The 20,853-nt window shown below is 36.4% G+C and overlaps 2 protein-coding genes and 1 long non-coding RNA gene across 3 annotated transcripts; 1 reads left to right on the top strand and 2 right to left on the bottom strand.

Moving 5' to 3' along the window:
• The first annotated feature begins 1,226 nt into the window (after nucleotides 1-1,226).
• Nucleotides 1,227-1,389, top strand: LOC116161513. Its single transcript, XR_004143400.1, has 2 exons — nucleotides 1,227-1,295; nucleotides 1,358-1,389. It is a non-coding gene; the product is annotated as an uncharacterized LOC116161513 (long non-coding RNA).
• A 3,256-nt stretch (nucleotides 1,390-4,645) lies between these two features.
• On the bottom strand, nucleotides 4,646-9,579 carry LOC116162363 (nucleolar protein 10-like). Its single transcript, XM_031475978.1, has 14 exons — nucleotides 9,382-9,579; nucleotides 9,068-9,328; nucleotides 8,669-9,018; nucleotides 8,392-8,620; nucleotides 7,654-8,340; nucleotides 7,086-7,294; nucleotides 6,809-7,035; nucleotides 6,624-6,668; nucleotides 6,469-6,566; nucleotides 5,938-6,417; nucleotides 5,657-5,826; nucleotides 5,223-5,403; nucleotides 4,957-5,172; nucleotides 4,646-4,913 (listed from the first exon to the last, which is right to left on the bottom strand). The coding sequence occupies exons 1-14, from the start codon at nucleotides 9,445-9,447 to the stop codon at nucleotides 4,668-4,670; spliced, it is 3,465 nt and encodes a 1,154-aa protein (XP_031331838.1). The 5' UTR covers nucleotides 9,448-9,579; the 3' UTR covers nucleotides 4,646-4,667.
• A 3,304-nt stretch (nucleotides 9,580-12,883) lies between these two features.
• Nucleotides 12,884-14,673, bottom strand: LOC116161687 (modular serine protease-like). Its single transcript, XM_031475128.1, has 4 exons — nucleotides 14,493-14,673; nucleotides 14,349-14,427; nucleotides 14,182-14,298; nucleotides 12,884-14,134 (listed from the first exon to the last, which is right to left on the bottom strand). Exons 1-4 carry the CDS (start codon nucleotides 14,521-14,523, stop codon nucleotides 14,005-14,007), a joined length of 357 nt encoding a protein of 118 aa, XP_031330988.1. The 5' UTR covers nucleotides 14,524-14,673; the 3' UTR covers nucleotides 12,884-14,004.
• Nucleotides 14,674-20,853: the final 6,180 nt, after the last annotated feature.

Genomic DNA, 20,853 nt, shown 5'->3' with positions numbered 1-20,853 from the left:
TGAATGTTTTTAAACGCGTCTGCTCGGGAAAGTTTCCCAGATAAATCGTCTGCCGCTGCAACTATGAATTGGGTGCATATTTCCGGATCAGATTGCAAAAAATCATACGTGTACCAGTGACGAGGTATTATGTGATTTGGAACAGTTTTCAAAATTCGCCCCCACGCTAAGTTGACCGCCGCGGGCCGGCAGACGGGCGATTTTGGAATCACACGGTGACATTCTACTGCCTAGTTACATCAAACCTTTTGTACCCTATGACGAGGTATTTTCTACGCGGGCTCTCGGTCTATAAAGGTTTACCGCCCCTACGTAACCTACTACATTCTACTTAATTATACGGTTTGCCGCCTCGTACGTAACTCAATACATTGCGAGGAACGATCAGAAACCCATAGGTACTTCACAAATAGCCAGCGTGATAGCATAGAGACCATGCAATATGTACATTTATTCCTGATGGCGAAGTCGCTGTAGTACAGAACCCAGCTTCCGTGTTGTTTGACCATCAGGAACTCCGGTGGGCATGGGATTTGAAATTTGGTACAAGACCCGGTTAAGAAGAAACTGGGGCGAAGGAGTACGTATAGCAAACCTGCGTTAGAAATTGAGTACTTACCAACCGATTCAGTTTCAAAATTTGTTTCATTACAAACGAACGGACCAAGTTAAATAAGTTTGTAAAATTTGATTTTTAGGGATTTCTATACCTACAGGAAATTTTATTTTCATGAAAATGATGTCGGTAAATCGGGTCTGCGTTTTTATTTTAATCTGTGGTGGTTCGTTTTGAAATAAAACTTGTGTGTGTTTAAATTTGGCGCCACGCCATTGCATGTACTCACGCAAAGAAGATATCTGCATGAAAACAACTGATTTGAACAAGATCACCTACGCTACGAGCAAGGTCTTTCTTTGCTCGTGGCTGATATCATATTGTTCACATTTCCTTTTAATTTTTAAAAGGTGTAAATAATTGACGTGACAGGTAAAAGTTTAATCAAATTCCAATTACAGTACTAATGAAAATAAGAAAATGCGGTTGGTGTACGTATAAAGTTGACGCAGTAACTTTCAGAATACACGTGAATTAATGGCATTATATTAATAGGTTTAAGGTTATATAAAACTCGCATGCTTATTTGAACTTTATACCTACTGCGACCTCTTTATCACTGTTTAGATATTTTCAACTCCTTTAAATACTTACTGTTATTTTGTTTTAGTTTAAATTCTAACGAAGAATGAAACTGTCTCATGCTGGATATCTTGCTTTACGTCTTACCATCGCACAGGTACGATTTTGCGGACATTTTGATTATTAATTAGAATTGTTGTCTATGGCAGTTCTTTACAGAATGTCCCAGCTGCGAGACAACATTCTGACAAGTTAATCTTTCCAACTGCAATATTTTTAGCGGGTGTCGGCGTGGCTGTATCATCGTTTAGCTTGAAACAACTTTTGAAAGCTCCCAAACATCATTAAATCGCATATGGATCAGGTACTTAGAATGATGTTAGTCGTGAATTTGCACCATGTAAATATTCACTTAAATTATTTTTAATTTTATTGTAACTTATTTATAACGTATGTCAAAAAATAAAATGTGATGTTTACTTAGTATGTATATTATCCAAGATACTTTTACTGTGCCAATTTGTTATTATAAGATAACAGCGCCGCTTGTAATTTATTTAAAGATTATACGTACTTCTAATAATATGTACTACTATGTACTGAAATTAACCGACTTAACGAAATGGTTGTGGAGACCAACCCTATTCCAACATACCGCCCAATGCACTAGTCTTAACTTATCAAAACAACATCCGATCTTTGGAAATGCCAATTGTGTAACAATGAATTTGTTGTAATATTTAGTCCTGTAGCGCATTCCAAATGTTTGGCTTTATGTCTATGTAAACTAATTGTCAGTTAACTTCTGACTCAGCTTTCCGACTACTTATAGGCATGGTACATTTAGAAAATGCACTTTTTTGCTATAATGTTTACTTTTCTAGAAAAATGCAAATGTAAGAAAATAAAGAGTAACTTTTCAATTTAAAATTGGTCAGAAACTAAGATACCCACAAAAAAACTGCGATTAATTTGATGCAATATTGATGCACAAATGATTGCGGTGAGCAAATTTATTGTTCAAGAAATGATTATTTACACAACTAGAGAAGAAAGTGGAGTTTCAAGTTTTACACATCATTTTTTCTGAAACTACAATCGAAATTGAAAAATTATAATGAAGTTTGACAAATGGCTATCTAGATATGGGTATGTTTCAATTTTAAATGTCATTTTTAATATTAACGCAGCAATTGTTTTTTACTTTCCTCACTATAGAGCGGAAAATCATATTTTCTTCACCTTTTCTAGAGATGAAAGTAGTTACATAAATAGTCGATTATGTATCTAGTAGTAAAAGCAATACATTCTCGGGATGGTGCTTTTACAATGAGGTACATATACTATTTTTTTCTGAAATCATAAACTAAGAATTTCGATAAATGCATAACAATTTTTGGTTGCCATCTTATTGCCTATGAAATCGTTTCACACTGTTTGACATTTGATGGCGTAGGTCGGCAAAAATTTTCCCGGATTCGTTCCAGTCCAGGAAAGTTCGTTACTTAGCAACAAGTTAAAATACTGGATTGACGTATTTTGAGCTCTGAATTTGCTCCGAGAAAGGAGGGATTTCCGAAAAAATTGATTTTCGGTCTATTTTAACACCCAGAAACTGGGTTGTTCTGGGTTATTATTACAATGTCCCACACAGGTTCTTTGCAATTTCGTAGGTAGCCCCTGGAGGCGATATGACCACCAACATTGACCTTCACGTCACACCGCATTTTCATTTCATCACCAAATATCTGATGCAGGCTTTCCACGTACTTGTTTCTCACAGATTCTTTTGGGCCGGGTCTTGTATCAAATTTCAAATCAGAAGTAATTGGAGTTCGCGGCAAAACAACACGGGGCTTTGTTCTGTGGTTTCTTGCACAGCAGAGCGGCCATCAGGAACAAAATGCAGGTGTTGGTCCCAATCATGCTGGCGATCGCACACAACTTTTGACTAGTACTTCCCCATTGACCGATTCATACGGTACACCATTCCGTCTGACTCTTGGTGTAAAGCAGTGGATCTCAGGGGTGGACTGGCACGGGGGGCGATTGCCACTTAGCCTGTAGATCATAATGGCCCGTTGGAAATTTATAAGTATGTGCTGTATTTAGTTTCTTGCACTAATTAATAAGTTATTAACACGTTTCTCTAATTGGGGTTGATATTAGGTTGGTTAAAAAATTCTGTTTTAATTGAAGTGTTTTACAATGAATTTATCATTTTTTGTCGTAGCATGAAAGTATTTTCGAGAAAGGAGTAACTTTAAAATGTTTTTGTGGTGCACCTCAGAGCTACCCCCCCCCCCCCCCGCCACCTTCATTACTACACTAATACATTAATGGCCCGTAACCTATGCAATTTCCACCTGGCCCGCAGTTACCAGTCCGCCCTTGGTGGATCTGATCTTGCGAATTCCCAATAGTTCACACACGCTTTGGAATATATAATTCCAGGGGTACTCCGAAACTGCTACAAACTTCTTTTACCAGAACGTTAGCAACAATTGAAGACTTGATTTTGTTGCCACCAAAGGTGTATTTGTTTCCAGAAGCCGTCTAGGAAGAGACCTTGTGATATCAATAGTTATTCTTTCAATTGACTATGCACATTACAGTCCCGTTTTTGTCTTTCTTTCTTCCTACTGGCCCGTCGTTTGTGACACAAACTGTATATTTTCTGCACCACTCGCAATAACTTTTCAATGTTGTTATCATAGTATTATCAGGTGTTAATAAATAATTTTAAAAAAATGAAACATCCCAACAACAAATAGTGGCTGACTGGCTCGAATTGTTTTTAATAGCACTTCTAAGGGCCGGTTGTACAAATGCAGTTCAAACCTACCTTGGATTAAGGCTAAGATTGGTTGGAATTTGACGTTTTGTCCAATTTCAATTAATACCTATGTCTTAATCCATTGCAGTAATCTAAACGAGGCATACAATCCTGCAAAACGCAAAGGTTCCTGGAGAGAAGGAAGATACAGCCAGTAATGGCAAAGGTCGCTTGTACAGGGACTCGTGTTTAAATCATAACAATCCCCTGTATAGAAAATATATCGCACATTTTAGGGTAGTTTACTCCGCCCACAGAGGGCTGCCAGAAGTGACTTTTGATATTTAGTAAGTATAGGAGATTTACTGTGTGCAATTTCATGACTTGAAAGTTGAAATTACAACCAAAAATTGGTCACGGGCTCTTAGTTTAAAAGTAGTGCTCACGTATTCCAAAAATGTGTTAATTTTCTGATTAAACGTAGGTATCTACCTAGTCACTGGAATATCGTACAGGTAGTATCTAGGTATGTACCTATACTTCTAACTAAGTAATTGCTGAACAATAAAGCATGAAAATATTTATGGGTGTCTAATACGTCATAAATTTAGTTAAATAAAAGAAATGTTAAGAGATAAAGTTTTCATGGTTACAAGGACAAGGAATTGTCATATTTAGTTATTTAACAATTAAATAACTTTAATTAAATTTAAATGAAAAATAATTCCATTTCTAATCACAGATAAAATACACTTAAGCTGTTAAATAATGACACTGACCAATAACAAGAACAGAAACGGCTAAAACAGTCACACCGAAAGCCAATGCTCTTCCTGTTATTGGGATTTTAAACAAAGTTGCACTCATATCCAAACTCGAAGCATAAAGCAGAATTGTGTCCAACTCGCTTCCGGGTGTTCCCTGATGCACAAACGGACGTGCTCTTACTTCATGACCGACTGTTTTGATTAACTTGCAAGCACTCGTCAATCTTGCCGCCTAAAAATTTGAATGAGAAAGGAAAAGTAAATAAGTAAACTACCTGTATAAATGGTGCTAAAATTAACGTCCACCACAAACAAACGTTTAAAATGCTTATCACACTAATAGGAAGCGTCTGGAAATCAATATGATCGTAACCCAACAGCCATAGAGTTCCAGATAGGGCCCAACAAATATTTATAAAGATAAAAACGCAAGCAGACGTTGATAAATTTTCGTTTAAATATTTCAGTAACTTTTTAAATTCGGATATTTCCTGTAAATTAATCGATACACTGCTCGGTGAATGAATAAATGTTTTCTTACCCTCATCCATTCAATTGATTGAATGGGATGTTGTAAAAGTTTAGATCTTAAAAAATGTAAATACGATGTCAGCAATTGCGCTTGCAAGCAATAACTCGAAATTACGGTAGCTTGTATTATATCGTGCCATAGCGTGCCTACTATTAGCATTACTTTCATCGTCACTATTACCGCTTTCGACCTATCACAAAATATATTAAATTAGTGTATAAGTACTAATAATGAAATAAAAGAGAGGTAAATGTGTTTGCATCATAATCAACAGATCAACGAACTGTAGGATAAACAATTAATTATAGCTGTAAGTAATTTGTAATCTTTGGTTTTTCGCAAAATTGGGCTTATCAAATGACTTTTGATATCTTAAAAATGTTGGCCCCACATGAAGAAAATTTTTAACTTTTATTTTTATATGTGGAAGATTTAGGTATTACCGATTTTCAAACCATCGAAAAAGAATTGTACCATCAAACATCATAAAGTTAACCGACATAAAGGAGAGTAACATCCAGATGACTCCCAGACCTACAAAGATCCACAGTAGTTTTACTAATTTTTTTTGGCTTAAAAATCCATCCGAAAGATGAGACGATGCCAAAAAGACCTACGAGAAATGTTAAATTAATGTTTTTGTACAATTACAAAATGAATTATGAGCAAGAATGCACAAGTCAAGTTCAAGCAACACAATCAAATGTAAAAATTAGGTACGTACCCTTTCCATTAAGCTCGGCAACTGGTCATTTTCTGATGATCGAAACGTATACACGCCAAACAAATAAGCACATAAATGTAGAACACTTGGAATGATATAACTAAATATCACAGAACCGTGACAAATCTGCTCATACTTTTCACTATTAAGTTGAGTAATATCTTGTTCCATACTTTTAAGAAGTGGTTCACTAGTATTAAATATCTTGTAACAGAACCCTCGATCTCGTCGAAAACAGGCCATATATTGAAGTAAATAACCAATACACATAAGTATAATAACTTGAATTGTGTAAAACAAGCCGAGTATATACCATAATGTGCAAGACTCTACTTGATCGACAGCTAAAGATCTCAATCCAGTTATGCTTAAAAGTCTCAAATACGGACGGAGAATTTTTAATTTGCAATAATTTAATACTGCAGTCACACTTAAATGTGATGGCCCATCGAGGAACGGCGCGTCCGCTATATCATCTTCCTATAAAATTACACGGTAAAAACACTTCCTCCAGATTAGCACAAATTTTACCGATAAGGTTAAATAAAATGACGAGGAGGGATTAACATCTGTTCGTGCATGGTCGTGGTCCGTTTTTAAATCCTCCGGTACATCCATAACTTCTCTCTCTGTGGAGAAACAAGACATTATTTCTAAACCATAACTACTTAACTTCCAAAACTTACCTCTAGATACACATTTTATGTCCCCCAATCTCCTTTGTGTAGATACTGCAAAGACTGTTTTCTACTTTACCTAATGATAAATGATAACCTCTGTTGTCAACAACGATATCATTTTTTTTTATGAAACATACTACAACATTTAAATAAACTTTATTAATTTAAAATTACGTTATTTATAGATAACTACAATTTTCTCTTTCCTTTAACTTTCCAAAATGGTGCATTCGTGTGTTTAATACCAGGTACTAATCGCACTAATTTTTTTCTTTCCTCTCTGTGCTGTTTGTTTTTCTTTACGATTTCTTCGTGTCTTTTATATTTATTTAATGTGAACGTTAATTCCCGATTACCCACCGAACCCAATAATCTAACAGATGTATCTTCACTAGCCAAACGTTCTCCTAGTGCGGATCTAAAAAATAGAACTCATAATGCCAATTTAATTAAACAGTAGTGGCTTACCTATTTTTTTTATGATTTAACATCTGGATACCCTTGTAGACTTCCCCCTGTCGAAGTTCAAACATTTTTGGTTGTTTTGGTAAATTGTCTGAGTGTCCTTTCTGCTTGGTACTGTGTTGATTGGTTTCCTTGGTCCAGGTATGTTCATCATCCGAACTCTCTTCTGAATCTGATGACTCTTCCGAACTATTTTTACCTTCACGTTCCTCCTTAAATTGTATCATTATAGACAAATCGTTACTATATTACATACTGAAAGGAGTTATAAACATGAGGGACGTTTAATTTAAAAGTTAATGAGTTAAAGAATGATCTTCCGTCAATTACTCTACAAAAAACAAACCTAACGTAACTAAGTATAACATAAATATTTAAATTTGACAACAGGGTATATATTTTAATGCCAAAATGTGATTATTTAGTAAATCATCACTTCAAATAAAAACAACGCTATAAATTGGAACACCCTCCACAAGTTATAATTTTGTGTTCACATTTTGGATTGGAGTTGCATTATATGCTAAACGTCCATCTTGTTGTAATTGGCCTGTATAAAAATTTTTAATACCTGCACTGGTTGAAATTCTTGTGTTTTGTCTAACTTCTTTTTCAACTGTTTCTGTTTGTTGATTTCTATTTTTGCGAGAATTGGATTAATTAGTCTAAACTCCTCTGTGGTTTTGTCAATTTCAAAGTCAGGATTATTAAAAAGATCCTTAAATCGGCTGTCAGTCAAGAGATTACTAGTACCAATCTGCATCTTCTTTTTCTCACTTCTTTGACCATCCATAAGCCTCAATGCCAAGTCTTTATTTACTTTTGGAAGTTTGTTCAATATAACACGATTCTCACGTGCCTTTTCAATAGTATCTCTAATTTTCTTCTTACGATACTCTTCAAACTCAAATGGATTGACTACAGATTTTGCCTTTTTATAAAGACGAATATCCATAAAATAGCCGTGCATATATGCCCTCAGTAAATTTGTTCCAATTAAATGTTCTAAGCCCAAAGATTCTAATTCTGTTTTTGTTATAAATTTATAATCATCGTACACATTCTCTCGATTACTTTCTTCCAATTCCTCAGTTAAAGAGTCCAAGAAACTGGCCCACTTCGGAGCTGGACCTAAGCTAGGGATATAATATGTTTGAATTTTTGGACATTCATTTGCTAGGAAAAATAATCCAGTTCCGGGCACAGTGCACAGGTTATTAAAGTCAGATGTTGCCTCTATAGATGTAAACAATTGTCCCTAAAATATTGTTGTCTACAAAACAATTACTAAAAATGTAGCTATAATTACATTGATCTTATTCCAAACTTTGAGTATGGAAGAATCCATTGAAAACACAAGGTCTTGTTGAAAATGAAATTCTACATCTTTTATAGGCATCCCATACATATGATCTTTAATATAAAATGGCTTGTTGGAACGTATATCATACAATAAAATTTGCCCAGTTGCTGTACCAACCCCCATGGTCAATGCTCCATCAAATTTTAAAGCCGTAACTGAAGGAAACCCTTCCAAGCTAAAATATATGTATATAAAGAAAATTATACTAGTTCCCTCCCTGTACCTCTTATTTTCAGAAATACAATTGAATGCACAATCAAGGGAGCCAACCATAGTTTTACTTCTCGGATCCCATGCTTCGACGTGACCTTCTTGTGTCCCGCATATTAACAGATGATGTACAGAATTAATTGCGCATTTATTGATGGTTGTAGCATTTGAAGAAAAAGGTAACAAGAACTGTCCTCTTTCTAAATTTAATCTGTACACATCTGATGAGGCGCCGACAATAAATAAATCACAACTGGGTGAATGGAATTTCATATCCCTCCCAAATTTAGGTATTCGTAATCTATGATAACGTCCTTGTGCAGAATGAAATTCCAAGTATCGATCACATTGTAAAAAAACTAACTGCAACATTAACAAATAAAAAACATAATCACAAGACACACGTTATTACTTTGCTATAATCTTCACTTAAAATCTCAAACGTAACCGCCTCTGCATCGTAGCACCTTTCAAATTTCAAAGATAAGTTATTAACATCGAAACATTTCACACGGGGTTTGTATATGCCAGTTGCTAAAACGTATTCACCATCTTGGGAGATACGTATCGATGTACTGACTCCTGGCATGTCGAAATCTTGAATAAGTTCAATACGTTTTCGAATATCCACATTTTTTTTAAGTATTGCTCTGCGTTTTCTCTCCGATAGCCACTACAAGTAAATTGGACATGTAAGAAGTAATGTAGTGTGTTAACAATTCTTACCTCGGGTAATGATTTTCCCACACTCAAATTATAAATTTTAACATTATTTGGATCTGAAACTTGCATTGTGATTAGTTTAGTAAAACCACAACAAACACACGTGTTAAAATTTGGAGGTTATATTGGGTTTATTGATATACAGGGTGACAATTTGAAAACTTACCACCCCCCATATCTTAGTAAATAAACGAGATATTTAAAAAAATCAAAATCCGTTTCGGTAATTCGGAGGGGGAATCAAAATGACATACTTGGCGACGCACCCCCTCCAACCCCCTGCGCCACAGCCACCACAACTTTTAAATCTTAAATAGTGACCCCCCATGTGTGATACGTCGTTGGAAAGCTCTGAAAAAATGCTTTCCAACCATACCAAATAGCATTACATTTAGGTTAGTAATTCTCGTGCAAATCAAAAAATAAACATGGAAAATCGTATTTAACTTGAACTTCCAAAGCCGACTCGACAGCAACTCATTTTTGATCGCCAGTTATAATCTATTCTCAAACTCTTGTCGAACCTTTTCAAATATTGGTTTTGCAATATTTCGACATTCTTGAATTATTCTCTGTCTTAAGTTCGTCTATGTTCGCCGGTTGCGTTTTAAATACGACAGATTTCAAATGTATCATATTAGTTTATTTTTTGATTTGCACGATAATTACTAACCTAAATGTAATGCTATTTGGTATGGTTGGAAAGCATTTTTTTCAGAGCTTTCCAACGACGTATCACACATGGGGGGTCACTATTTAAGATTTAAAAGTTGGGGTGGCTGGGGCGCAGGGGGTGTGAGGGGGTGCGTCGCCAACTATGTCATTGTGAGTCCCCCTCCGAATTACCGAAACGGATTTTGATTTTTTTAAATATCTCGTTTATTTACTAAGATATGGGGGGTGGTAAGTTTTCAAATTGTCACCCTGTATATGAAGTTAGTATCACGTTGACACCGTTAAGCTTTGGTTTTTAGTCCATAACTTTTGATTGAGAAGTCTGATCGAAAAAGTACGAATTGTTTTGGATTCTACGCACCAAAATTAATAAGAAAAAGTGTTTTCCCGAGCAATTTTGGTGCAGCCGATTTTTGGAAAAAAAGAAGGTTATACACTGCCTTTTTTTTGCCCCGAAAAAAAAATTGTCTCAGATCGACCAGGAAAAAATTTTTTTCTTATAGAATGTGGCCTGTAGAATCCATAATTTCAAACAGTTCCAAGATTGGGCTACTAGTTCAAAAGTTACAGCCCTTTGAATTTTCTTTCGAAATTGGTTTCTAGTCTATAACTTTTGATTGAGAAGTCTGATCGAAAAAGTACGAATTGTTTTGGATTCTACGCACCAAAATTAATAAGAAAAAGTGTTTTCCCGAGAAATTTTGGTGTAGTCGATTTTTGGTAAAAAAGGAAGGTTATACACTGCCTTTTTTTGAGCCCCGAAAAAAAAATTGTCTCAGATCGACCCGGAAAAAAAATTTTCTTATAGAATGTGGCCTGTAGAATCCATAATTTCAAACAGTTCCAAGATTGGGCTACTAGTTCAAAAGTTACAGCCCTTTGAATTTTCTTTCGAAATTGGTTTCTAGTCTATAACTTTTGATTGAGAAGTCTGATCGAAAAAGTACGAATTGTTTTGGATTCTACGCACCAAAATTAATAAGAAAAAGTGTTTTCCCGAGAAATTTTGGTGCAGTCGATTTTTGGTAAAAAAAGGAAGGTTATACACTGCCTTTTTTTGAGCCCCAAAAAAAATTGTCTCAGATCGACCCGGAAAAAATTTTTTCTTATAGAATGTGGCCTGTAGAATCCATAATTTCAAACAGTTCCAAGATTGGGCTACTAGTTCAAAAGTTACAGCCCTTTGAATTTTTTTTTCAAATTGGTTTCTAGTCTATAACTTTTGATTGAGAAATCTAATCGAAAAAGTACAAATTGATTTGGATTCTACGCACCCAATTTAATAAGAAAAAGTGTTTTCCCGAGAAATTTTGGTGTAGTCGATTTTTGGTAATAAAGGAATGTTATACACTGCCTTTTTTTGAGCCCCGAAAAAAAATTGTCTCAGATCGACCCGGAAAAAAATGTTCTTATAGAATGTGACCTGTAGAATCCATAATTTCAAACAGTTCCAAGATTGGGCTACTAGTTCAAAAGTTACAGCCCTTTGAATTTTGTTCGAAATTGGTTTCTAGCTGGTTTCTAGTCTATAACCTTTGATTGAGAAGTCTGATCGAAAAAGTACGAATTGGTTTGGATTCTACGCACCAAAATTAATAAGAAAAAGTGTTTTCCCGAGAAATTTTGGTGCAGTCGATTTTTGGTAAAAAAGGAAGGTAAATAACTGCCTTTTTTTTTGGCCCGAAAAAAAAGTTGCCTCAGATCGACCCGAAAAAAAAAAGTTCTTATAGAATATGGCCTGTAAGATCCATAATTTCAAACAGTTCCAAGATTGGGCTACTAGTTCAAAAGTTACAGCCCTTTGAATTTTCTTTCGAAATTGGTTTCTAGTCTATAACTTTAGATTGAGAAGTCTGATCGAAAAAGTACGAATTGTTTTGGATTCTACGCACCAAAATTAATAAGAAAAAGTGTTTTCCCGAGAAATTTTGGAGCAGTCGATTTTTGGTAAAAAAGGAAGGGTTTACACTGCCTTTTTTTGAGCCCCGAAAAAAAAATTGTCTCAGATCGACCCGGAAAAAAAAATTTCTTATAGAATGTGGCCTGTAGAATCCATAATTTCAAACAGTTCCAAGATTGGGCTACTAGTTCAAAAGTTACAGCCCTTTGAATTTTCTTTCGCAATTGGTTTCTAGTCCATAACTTTTGATTGAGAAGTCTAATCGAAAAAGTACGAATTGTTTTGGATTCTACGCACCAAAATTAATAAGAAAAAGTGTTTTCCCCAGAAATTTTGGTGCAGTCGATTTTTGGTAAAAAAGGAAGGTTATACACTGCCTTTTTTTGAGGCCCTCAAAAAAAATTGTCTCAGATCGACCCGGAAAAAATTTTTTCTTATAGAATGTGGCCTGTAGAATCCATAATTTCAAACAGTTCCAAGATTGGGCTACTAGTTCAAAAGTTACAGCCCTTTGAATTTTTTTTCGAAATTGGTTTCTAGTCTAGAATTTTTGATTGAGAAGTCTGATCGAAAAAGTACGAATTGTTTTGGATTCTACGCACCAAAATTAATAAGAAAAAGTGTTTTCCCGAGAAATTTTGGTGTAGTCGATTTTTGGTAAAAAAGGAAGGTTAACACTATGCGAAGTATTCGAATACTTCTCAAAGTATTCAAATACCTTGCGAAGTATTCGAATACTTTACGAAGTATCCAAATACTTTGCGAAGTATTCGAATACTAAATATTTGTGAAAGTATTTGAGTTACAAAAACAAATACTGCTTCCATAAAAGTATTTAATTACAAAGTATTTGAATACTTTGAAGGATTTGAATACTAAAAAGTATTTACAAAATCGAATACTGCCCAGCTCTGTTTAATTTAACTTTTCTTCTTTGTCGCAAAAGTTCATGGCCAAAGCGCTAAATTTAGGCTCAGTCCCAGTATAAAAACAGTATTTTTGCATAGAAAATGTCAATGTAAAACGAGACCATTGAATTTTGGGTGCAATTAGGGCGCTAAATTTCACTTTACCTTAAAAAAATGTCGCTTAATTTTACTTTTCGTTTTTGGCGCAAAAGTGCATGCCCAAAGCACTAAAGTTGGGTTCATTCCCAGTATAAAAACAGTACCTCTGCATGGAAAATGTCATTTTAAAAGGAGACCATTGATTTTTGGTTGCAATTAGGACGCTAAATTTCACTTTACCTTAAAAAAATGTCGTTTAATTTAACTTTTCTTCTTTCGCGCAAAAGTTCATGGCCAAAGCACTAAATTTAGGTTCAATCACAGTATAAAAACAGTATCTTTGCATGGAAAATGTCAATTTAAAACGGGACCATTGAATTTTGGGTACAATTAGAGCGCTAAATTTCACTTTGTCTCAAAAAATGTCGCTTAACTTAACTTTTCGTTTTTGGCGCAAAAGCTCATGACCACAGCACTAAATTTAGGTTCAGTCCCAGTATAAAAACGTCACTTATGCATAACATAACGAGCAAAACTATCAGAATTTCCAGTGAGCTTGGTTTCCAAATGTCACCATGCACTGGAGCAAGTATTAAGCAGCAACACCCTTGAGCTCGCAAGAATCAAAGAGCATGCTGGAATGGAAGGAAGGTAATGAGAAAGCCGATGAGTTATTCCGACTGGGCTCAAAACATGTGTTTTATAGTCCAGGAGCTGCCTCTTCTACTGTAAACAACTTAATAACTCTGGACACCCAAAACCAGCACAGGGCTAGGTGGAACATGTAGTAAATGAAGATGTGCAGAGGGTCCATTGGTATTTGATAATGTGGTTTTCCAAGTTCGTCAATTTTCGCAGAACAATTTCTAACCCATATCGATCCAATGACGTCATACCGAACACTCGATAAAATCGTGTCCGATAAGCCCGAAACCGTAACCGTGACGAGATTTGATGTAGTTTGGAAAAGCAAAGGAGTCGACCTAATTTGAGATTTCGGGAGTGTTGCAAAGTTTGCCAACTATTCCCTTATGGTTGGAGAACTCACCCGCATTTTTTGCACGCCAATGCCGTCTCGTCCGACTTATCCTTGCAATCGGGCGTCCCATCGCATTGTCGAGCTTTGTTTATACAAGCACCGTAATCGCATTGGAACAATAAATCACTGGCACATCTGGAAATCTTCGAATTAGCTTAGGGCCCACTTTTCTCGCAACGTACGGTATAATATTGAAACAGTCCCTCGTTTCGTCCGAGCCGTCCCTGCAGTGCACTGTCCCATCGCAAAGGTGATCCTCAGTGATGCACTCCCCCGAATCGCAACGGAACGACGACTCACTGCCGGAAAATTTTTAACTCAACACACACTCAAAGACAAAATGGCTTACTTGCAGAACCGCGTGCGACGAAACTCGGAGTAATTTTCGGCGTACGTTCCGCCATTCGCAAAGTTCGCAAACAAATAGCCTAGAAACAAAAAAACCGGTTACCAACAAAGCCGAGGTCGACACGCATTCCAATAAACAACTTACTACACGTGAGAAAGACTAAAAAAAGTAACATCGTTACACTTTCCGCGCACCTCAACTATAATTTGGGCCAGTGTTTATTTACTAATAATCGACAACGTTGTAGTACTACCTACTTAACGCGGTTATATTAAGTAAATACTGGCTTGGCCTGGGAAAAACGTCCCAGACTTCAACTGGTATTTCCTAATCTAAACTATAGTGAGCGTCATCGTATTATTACGAAGTAAATCCGAAGCCGCTTATTCATGATTTTGGCTGAATAGGCAGGTTATTTACCTTTTTTTTTTTACCGATTGTAGTTCCACATCCGATTTGGGTTCTTTGTTGGGGTCATCGCCTAGGAAGATCCGAGTACGTCACATTGCTCCTCTCCAAATTGGTGATTTTGAAATGTGCTCGATACAATCTATGGCAAAGGTCAGTTTTTAAAACTGACCAATTGACATGGATCTTATTGACACTTACTATCTGAAGGTCTACAGATTACTGCGTTTCAAATAATAAATAATCTAATTTCTATTTTGTGTTTCCTAGTCTCCATCGTAGGTCGTTCTCCACGATACTTTCTCTTTCTATGTGCTGGTTTCCTCTTCTACCTAATTGTTTCATTCGTTTTTTTGATATGGTAATGACGAAAGAAGAAAGGAGGAAATATGAGATGAAGATGGTAGAGAACTGGACATTATTGAGCAAGAATTTTGAATTGTAGAACCCAAAAAAATATAACCGCCGGAATCTGCCAACTAAAATATGAATAAAAAACGAAGAATTAATGAGCAAGTTGTTCTATCCTAAGACTGAGATTGAACAATAAAACCGATTGGAATATAAACGAAACGAAGAGTCGGATACGGTTTTCAGAAGAGGAATTTTTTGCCACTCGGCTCGCATTCGTTAACACTGATCCTTGAAATTGTAGAAATCGATTGGAGGTTTGACATTGCTGTATGTTTTCGATCTCGAGTTAGACGAGGAACGGACAAAACCATGGAGTAAGAGAATTTTTTTCGAAAAATTCCCCTAAAAGAAACTGTGTATATAATGTAAAGTAAATTTAAATACGGCGTTTATTTATTTACAAATAATTAACAATAAATTTTGCAATGAATGGATTCATAATAATAAAAAATTATTTAATCGTGAACCATTTATTACTTCAGCGTCGAAAATAGAACTGTCGTGTATCGCAATCCGAGTGTTCCCGAGTGGTCGCGAACATTCTTGAACAAAATACGTGACATTTTCCGGAAAGATTACAACACATCCGCCTTTGTTCTTATCGCCGATGACTCGATGTCTATCGGGATTTCTGAAGTATTCGCTACACTGCCCCCCTGCGTCTCGCAACCCGGACGACTGTTGTATCGGAGACACAGTCCCAGGTAACGCGAACTTGACGGCCCCCTCGTCTATCTTCTATTCTTGAAGAAAGGGAAATTCAGCGTCTGTCGAATCACTTGCGAGGTTCCACTGGGCTCAATGCAACAGACTAATACCCCCCCCCCACACACACTTCCAATCAAAATTCTACGACTGACATTGTTTAAATTAATTATCTAAGCGTCTTTAAGAAGAGCTGTATCCTCTTGAGATAAAATAATCTTCATAGGATTCCTTCTCTGTTAACACATTTCTTTTTAGATTGTGCCATATGTTTTAATTAATTTACCAACCTTTCTTTTACCTATATCGCAATCCGAAACCCATTTATTAATGGGGTACGTACGTTTCAATTAAATGGATTTGGGTTTGATTTTGGCATTGGAGTGTTTGGATATATTTTTCTTTCTACGTTACGAACATTGGGGTGATCGTATTAAAGAAGTACCGTGTTCTGGATGAGATGCAAAAACTCACTTTCGAATTGATTAGGCTTAGGATTAGGTTGATTAGGGAATAGATCGTTAAAAATTTTTGAGGCTCGTAGGGTTCCTTTTCGTTCATTGCGTTGTCATGATGCCAATTAATTTATCCTTTAAAAGTGTATCAGGATCACAGAAAAACAGCAAGGCGGCAGTCACCTAAGTTTCTCTCTTAAATAGTTGTACCAAAATCATATTAAAGCCAAAACAGTTTGACAAACCCCTGATAAGGTGTGCTCTCTTGGTATTAGGAGAACAGATTGGCAATAAATATTCACATATTATACTCTCCTGATACAAATTTCTCATATTTTGAATTTGCAGCCAACTCCTCATGATTTGTGTTCTCCTAGTACAATCTCCCTTCTGATGCTTGTATCAGGATCTCCCCTTGCTATAATAATTACATAAAGATAAAGCTTCTAAGGCTCAAATGATCTGAAATATTCCGACTGCGCGTTGAGGATTTTTAAAGTCCACTTCTAACTTCTCTAAAAGATGAATAGAGGGATCCGTTGGATTATCTTGGAAACCTCTGGAGACTCTTTACAGGGAGAGAAAGAGAACGTTTATTTAATGAATGGGGTGTAATTGTCGACACAATAACAGAAAAGTGTAATAATGCTCTAGATCTTTAAAAGAAGGTTACCAAAGGTTCTTAAAAATGAAGGCCACTCTTAAAGGCCTATTAAACATTGCAAATGCCACTAAAAGTCCGTTAATGAATCATAAAATCTTATAAAGAGTCTTCAGGAGAAGCCTCTTGGCGTCTCTAAAAGTGTAGTGCAGTCTTTAAGACTAATTGAGACAAAAACCCGTGAACGAAGGTCGTGAAAGGTTTTCAAGGCTCTTTAATAGGCCATAAGGAAAGTTATCCGGAAGGATGTAATGGAATTTCAAAGACAAAAACCCTCAAAGCCTCTAGCAAGCTCTTGGAGACCGTCGAAAGCATTTTTAAACCAATGGAAGCTGTTCAGGGCTCTTTAAGAGTCTTTGAGATTTTTGGAAGCCCTTACAAGCTGTTATTGCATATGACCTCTGGAACTTCTGCCGGAAAAGGGCATTATCTAATAGAAAAAGGTCTGTAGGATCCAAGAAATTCAGAACCGACAAAATTTGACTTTTGCAAGTAAAAGTTGAGCCATAAAATGCGAAAAGGTCCTTAAAAGTTACAAAAGACTCAAATTTATTCTCTCCTGACCTTTAAAGTATGCAGGCTCTTGAATACCTTTACAGGTTCTGGAAATGCTTTTGTAGGACCACACTTTAGAAAGCTCCAGAAGAATCTTGAACCCTAAATCAAGAGTTGAAAGTGACTAAGGCTTCAAAGGCTGCGACCCTTAAGACTTTAATTTGGATACAGATATAGGAGTTTCAAGAGTTTTTTAATGGACTTAGGAGTCTTTAAAGATTAAGTGATTTTGAAAGGTTAAATCCCCTTTGGGCTCTTATAACGTGTCCTTTATAGTTTCCGAGATTTCTAAACGTTCTTGAAGACTTTTAAAGTTTTCAAAGGTTCTTAAAAGGCCTATAAGAAAGCCCTTAAAGGTTCGGCTTTCAAGTTGAAGCCCTTGCAAACCGTTTAAAGCTGAATAAAAGTTTTTAGAGACCTTTAAAGTCATCTAAGGCCTAATTAACGCTAGGAAACGTTTTTACACTCTTCAAGGGCTGGAGTAAATTAGGTCTCTTAAAGATTACAACACCGGCGCTTCATTTAAATAAAGGTCTGCCAGAGGTTTCAAAGGTCATTCAAAAGCTGTGTAGAATTTTAAGGAGTCATAAAGGTGCTTTCAAAGTTACACTGTAACCGTATTAAGGTACTAAATAAGTCTGGGAGCCACTTGAAAGCTTTTGAATGCTCATTTAGGAGGCTTTCAGAAGGCGTTAATGACACTTAAAGGCTCTCAGATTTTTAAACCTAGTAAAAGGCCACTAAACGCTCTCAAAAGCTCTTGGTGACTATTAAAAGCTATTAGAGGCTTTTTGGGTACTCTCAAGGCTACTATAAGGCCTTGAAGTTTCCTGTAGACCTTCGGAAGGTCAAATTCTCTCAGCGACCTTTCGAGCGCTCCCAAAGCTCTCAAAGATCTCAAAGCATTTTTAAAGGCTTTAGGTAACTGTAAGGGTTTTAGGGACCTTTGAACATTTTTGGAGAGAAATCATTTGATGGCTAATGAATAGCCCTCAGTATTCTTAATGAACAAGAAATCCCGTAAGTGTTGTTAAAGATTTTTAATGATAAAACTTATTAAGGAATGTTAAGGACAAATAAAGGCTTTAAGAGGAGACGTACACGTCTAGGGTGAAATAGTATGGTTTGTGGTGAACCTATAAATTCATCTGAGAGTTTTGTCCATTCGTCCTCGTAGACGTCTTAAAGACTCTCTAAGATAAAGAAATACATCTAAAGGCTTGACCTTTAAAGGTTTGAATCGAGATTCTTAAAGCCTTAATGAATTTAAAGACCTCTATAAACGCTCTAAAAGAACTTTGAACACTCATAATATCTCTAAAAGGACATTCAACAAAGTCTTAGCCGATTAAAGGTTTTTTAAGGACCGAATTTCAAAGACTGAGGTTTCTAGAGCCTCTGTAATATTGAAGGTCTTTAAAGACTCGTGGAGACTTTAGATGGTTTTAGGTGGTTAGGTGATTTATGCAAACAAAGGGGTAGCGATAAGATTAGACACACTTCTACGCATTTGGGTGCGAGTAACGCTCTGTAGATTGGGCAGGAGTGGAGTGCAAGAAGTGCTGGGAGATTCAGGAAGAGGGCCACAGATGAAGAGAAGGCGCACCCAGAGGAAAAGCGATGCTTAAATTGCGGAGAAGTAGGACATCTCCAGGATAAATGCCAAAATACAAAAAATCATATTTGTGTGAGGTAGAAAAGTCGCTCCTCCTCACTATGTCGTGCCCCAAATTTAAGAGTGCCGTAATTCAGGTAGAACAAAGTAGGAGGGCTATCAGGCTGGTTACTAAATAGCATGATAGCTCACTCACGAACAGCTTCGGGAGCAAAATTTATCGAGGGGTGCCACAAGGTTCGGTGCTGGGGCCACTTTTATGGAATATCGCTTATGCTGAAACTGACCCATCCGAGAGAGGATGTTACAGTTTCTGGCAAACTTACAAATTCATTTGTTAGATCCATTCTTTGTAAATGTCTGATTCATATCTTTGGCTTTTAAAGAAAGGAGAGAACTACATACGTGCTACTGAAGCGCTTCACAGCATTTTTTGTAGAACTTTGTGGTTATAATCTGAATAAATTATGTAATTAATTATAGTAAAATTTGCATTAGTCGATGACTGTACAAGAGGAATGTAATGTCATTAGCATTTTACTATGATGTTTGATGGCATTCTTTCTGTTTCGCTGATGGTTATCCTTTTGCGTGCCTAAAAACCGTGATTTCTTGGATTCGACCGATGACTATATCAAAATCCGCGTCACGATTGACCCGAGGCGCTTTTCGTAACGAAGTTAATTTTATCTTCGAGAAATATGGAAATTTTGTTTACAATAAGTCGATAAAAATAGCTACGAAATTGATTTAATCAAAAATATAATGCGCGCCTCCAATCGTAATACTGGTAGATGGTACCGACACGCAGACCCGGACTAGTTTATTATGGCCCATCGGGAAAAAATGTGGGATTGGAATTTGCGACACTTGAAAACTTTCAAGAATCTTCCAGCACAAGCCTTTAGGAGCAACTAAGGTTTTTCTGGGGTCCTCAAAAGTTTGTCCTAAAGTCTTCTGGAGCCTTCTGGAGTTGCAATGGTCTTTAAAAATCTCAAAATTGTTTCTTACCTACATCTCCCTATTTAAAAATCGAGCCTTTAAGACCTTGGGGTGGGGACGAGTCCTATTAAATGATCTTGACAAGTCTTTAAAGGCTTGTGAGAGCCCAAGAGATTCCATAAACCTCAAAGGGTTGCAGTGTCTTAGGTTTCTTGAAATACATTTTATACCCGGGGTTTTAAGAACTTTTGGGGGTCCTCGACAAACTTAATGATCGTTAAGGGCCTTTAGGACCTTAAAAAACTTCTCCTCGGGGCCTTTAAGAGTCTTTAAGGGCGTAAGCAATCTTGAAAAGCTTTCAAAGGCCACAAAAGGTCACCAATAATCCTTACAAACCTTGAAACACCTCATATCTCTCCAGCAACAGTCAAGAATTTAAAACCTTTTGAGAGTTCTTGAAGGATATGTGTCTTAAGGAAGTTTTAAGAGTCTTTAAGGGCTTAAATAAACCCCAAAAGTCGCTGACAATTTTCTAGGGACCTTTACATACTTATTCTGTGTCGTCAAAAATCGAGCCTTTAAGACTCTGGAGAAAGTAATGCGCCCTATTAAGTGGTCTTCAAAGTTTTTTAAGGCTTTTTAGAGTGCAAACAATTCCATGGACTTCCAAGAACCTCAAAGTGTTGGTGACACTTTTGTAGGGTCCTCGAAATGCTTCCCTCTCTTTAATAGTCGGAGTTTTAAGAACTT

Source organism: Photinus pyralis, unplaced genomic scaffold (genome assembly GCF_008802855.1).
Source record: "Photinus pyralis isolate 1611_PpyrPB1 unplaced genomic scaffold, Ppyr1.3 Ppyr1.4_LG10, whole genome shotgun sequence".
Lineage (NCBI taxonomy): Eukaryota > Metazoa > Arthropoda > Insecta > Coleoptera > Lampyridae > Photinus > Photinus pyralis.
This window is presented reverse-complemented; position numbering and strand designations above follow the sequence as displayed.

Bases quoted from the DNA above. Each gene is read 5' to 3' on its own strand.
- LOC116162363 (XM_031475978.1), bottom strand. From the start codon at position 9,447: ATGCAAGTTTCAGATCCAAATAATGTTAAAATTTATAATTTGAGTGTG. The intron at 9,329-9,381 runs GTAAGAATTGTT...ATTTACTTGTAG, and splicing joins TGGGAAAATCATTACCCGAG to TGGCTATCGGAGAGAAAACG. The intron at 8,341-8,391 runs GTAATTATAGCT...ACAATATTTTAG, and splicing joins AAGTTTGGAATAAGATCAAT to GGACAATTGTTTACATCTAT.
- LOC116161687 (XM_031475128.1), bottom strand. From the start codon at position 14,523: ATGTTACTTTTTTTAGTCTTTCTCACGTGTA. The intron at 14,299-14,348 runs GTAAGCCATTTT...ATTTTCCGGCAG, and splicing joins CGTCGCACGCGGTTCTGCAA to TGAGTCGTCGTTCCGTTGCG. The intron at 14,135-14,181 runs GTACGTTGCGAG...GAAGATTTCCAG, and splicing joins GACTGTTTCAATATTATACC to ATGTGCCAGTGATTTATTGT.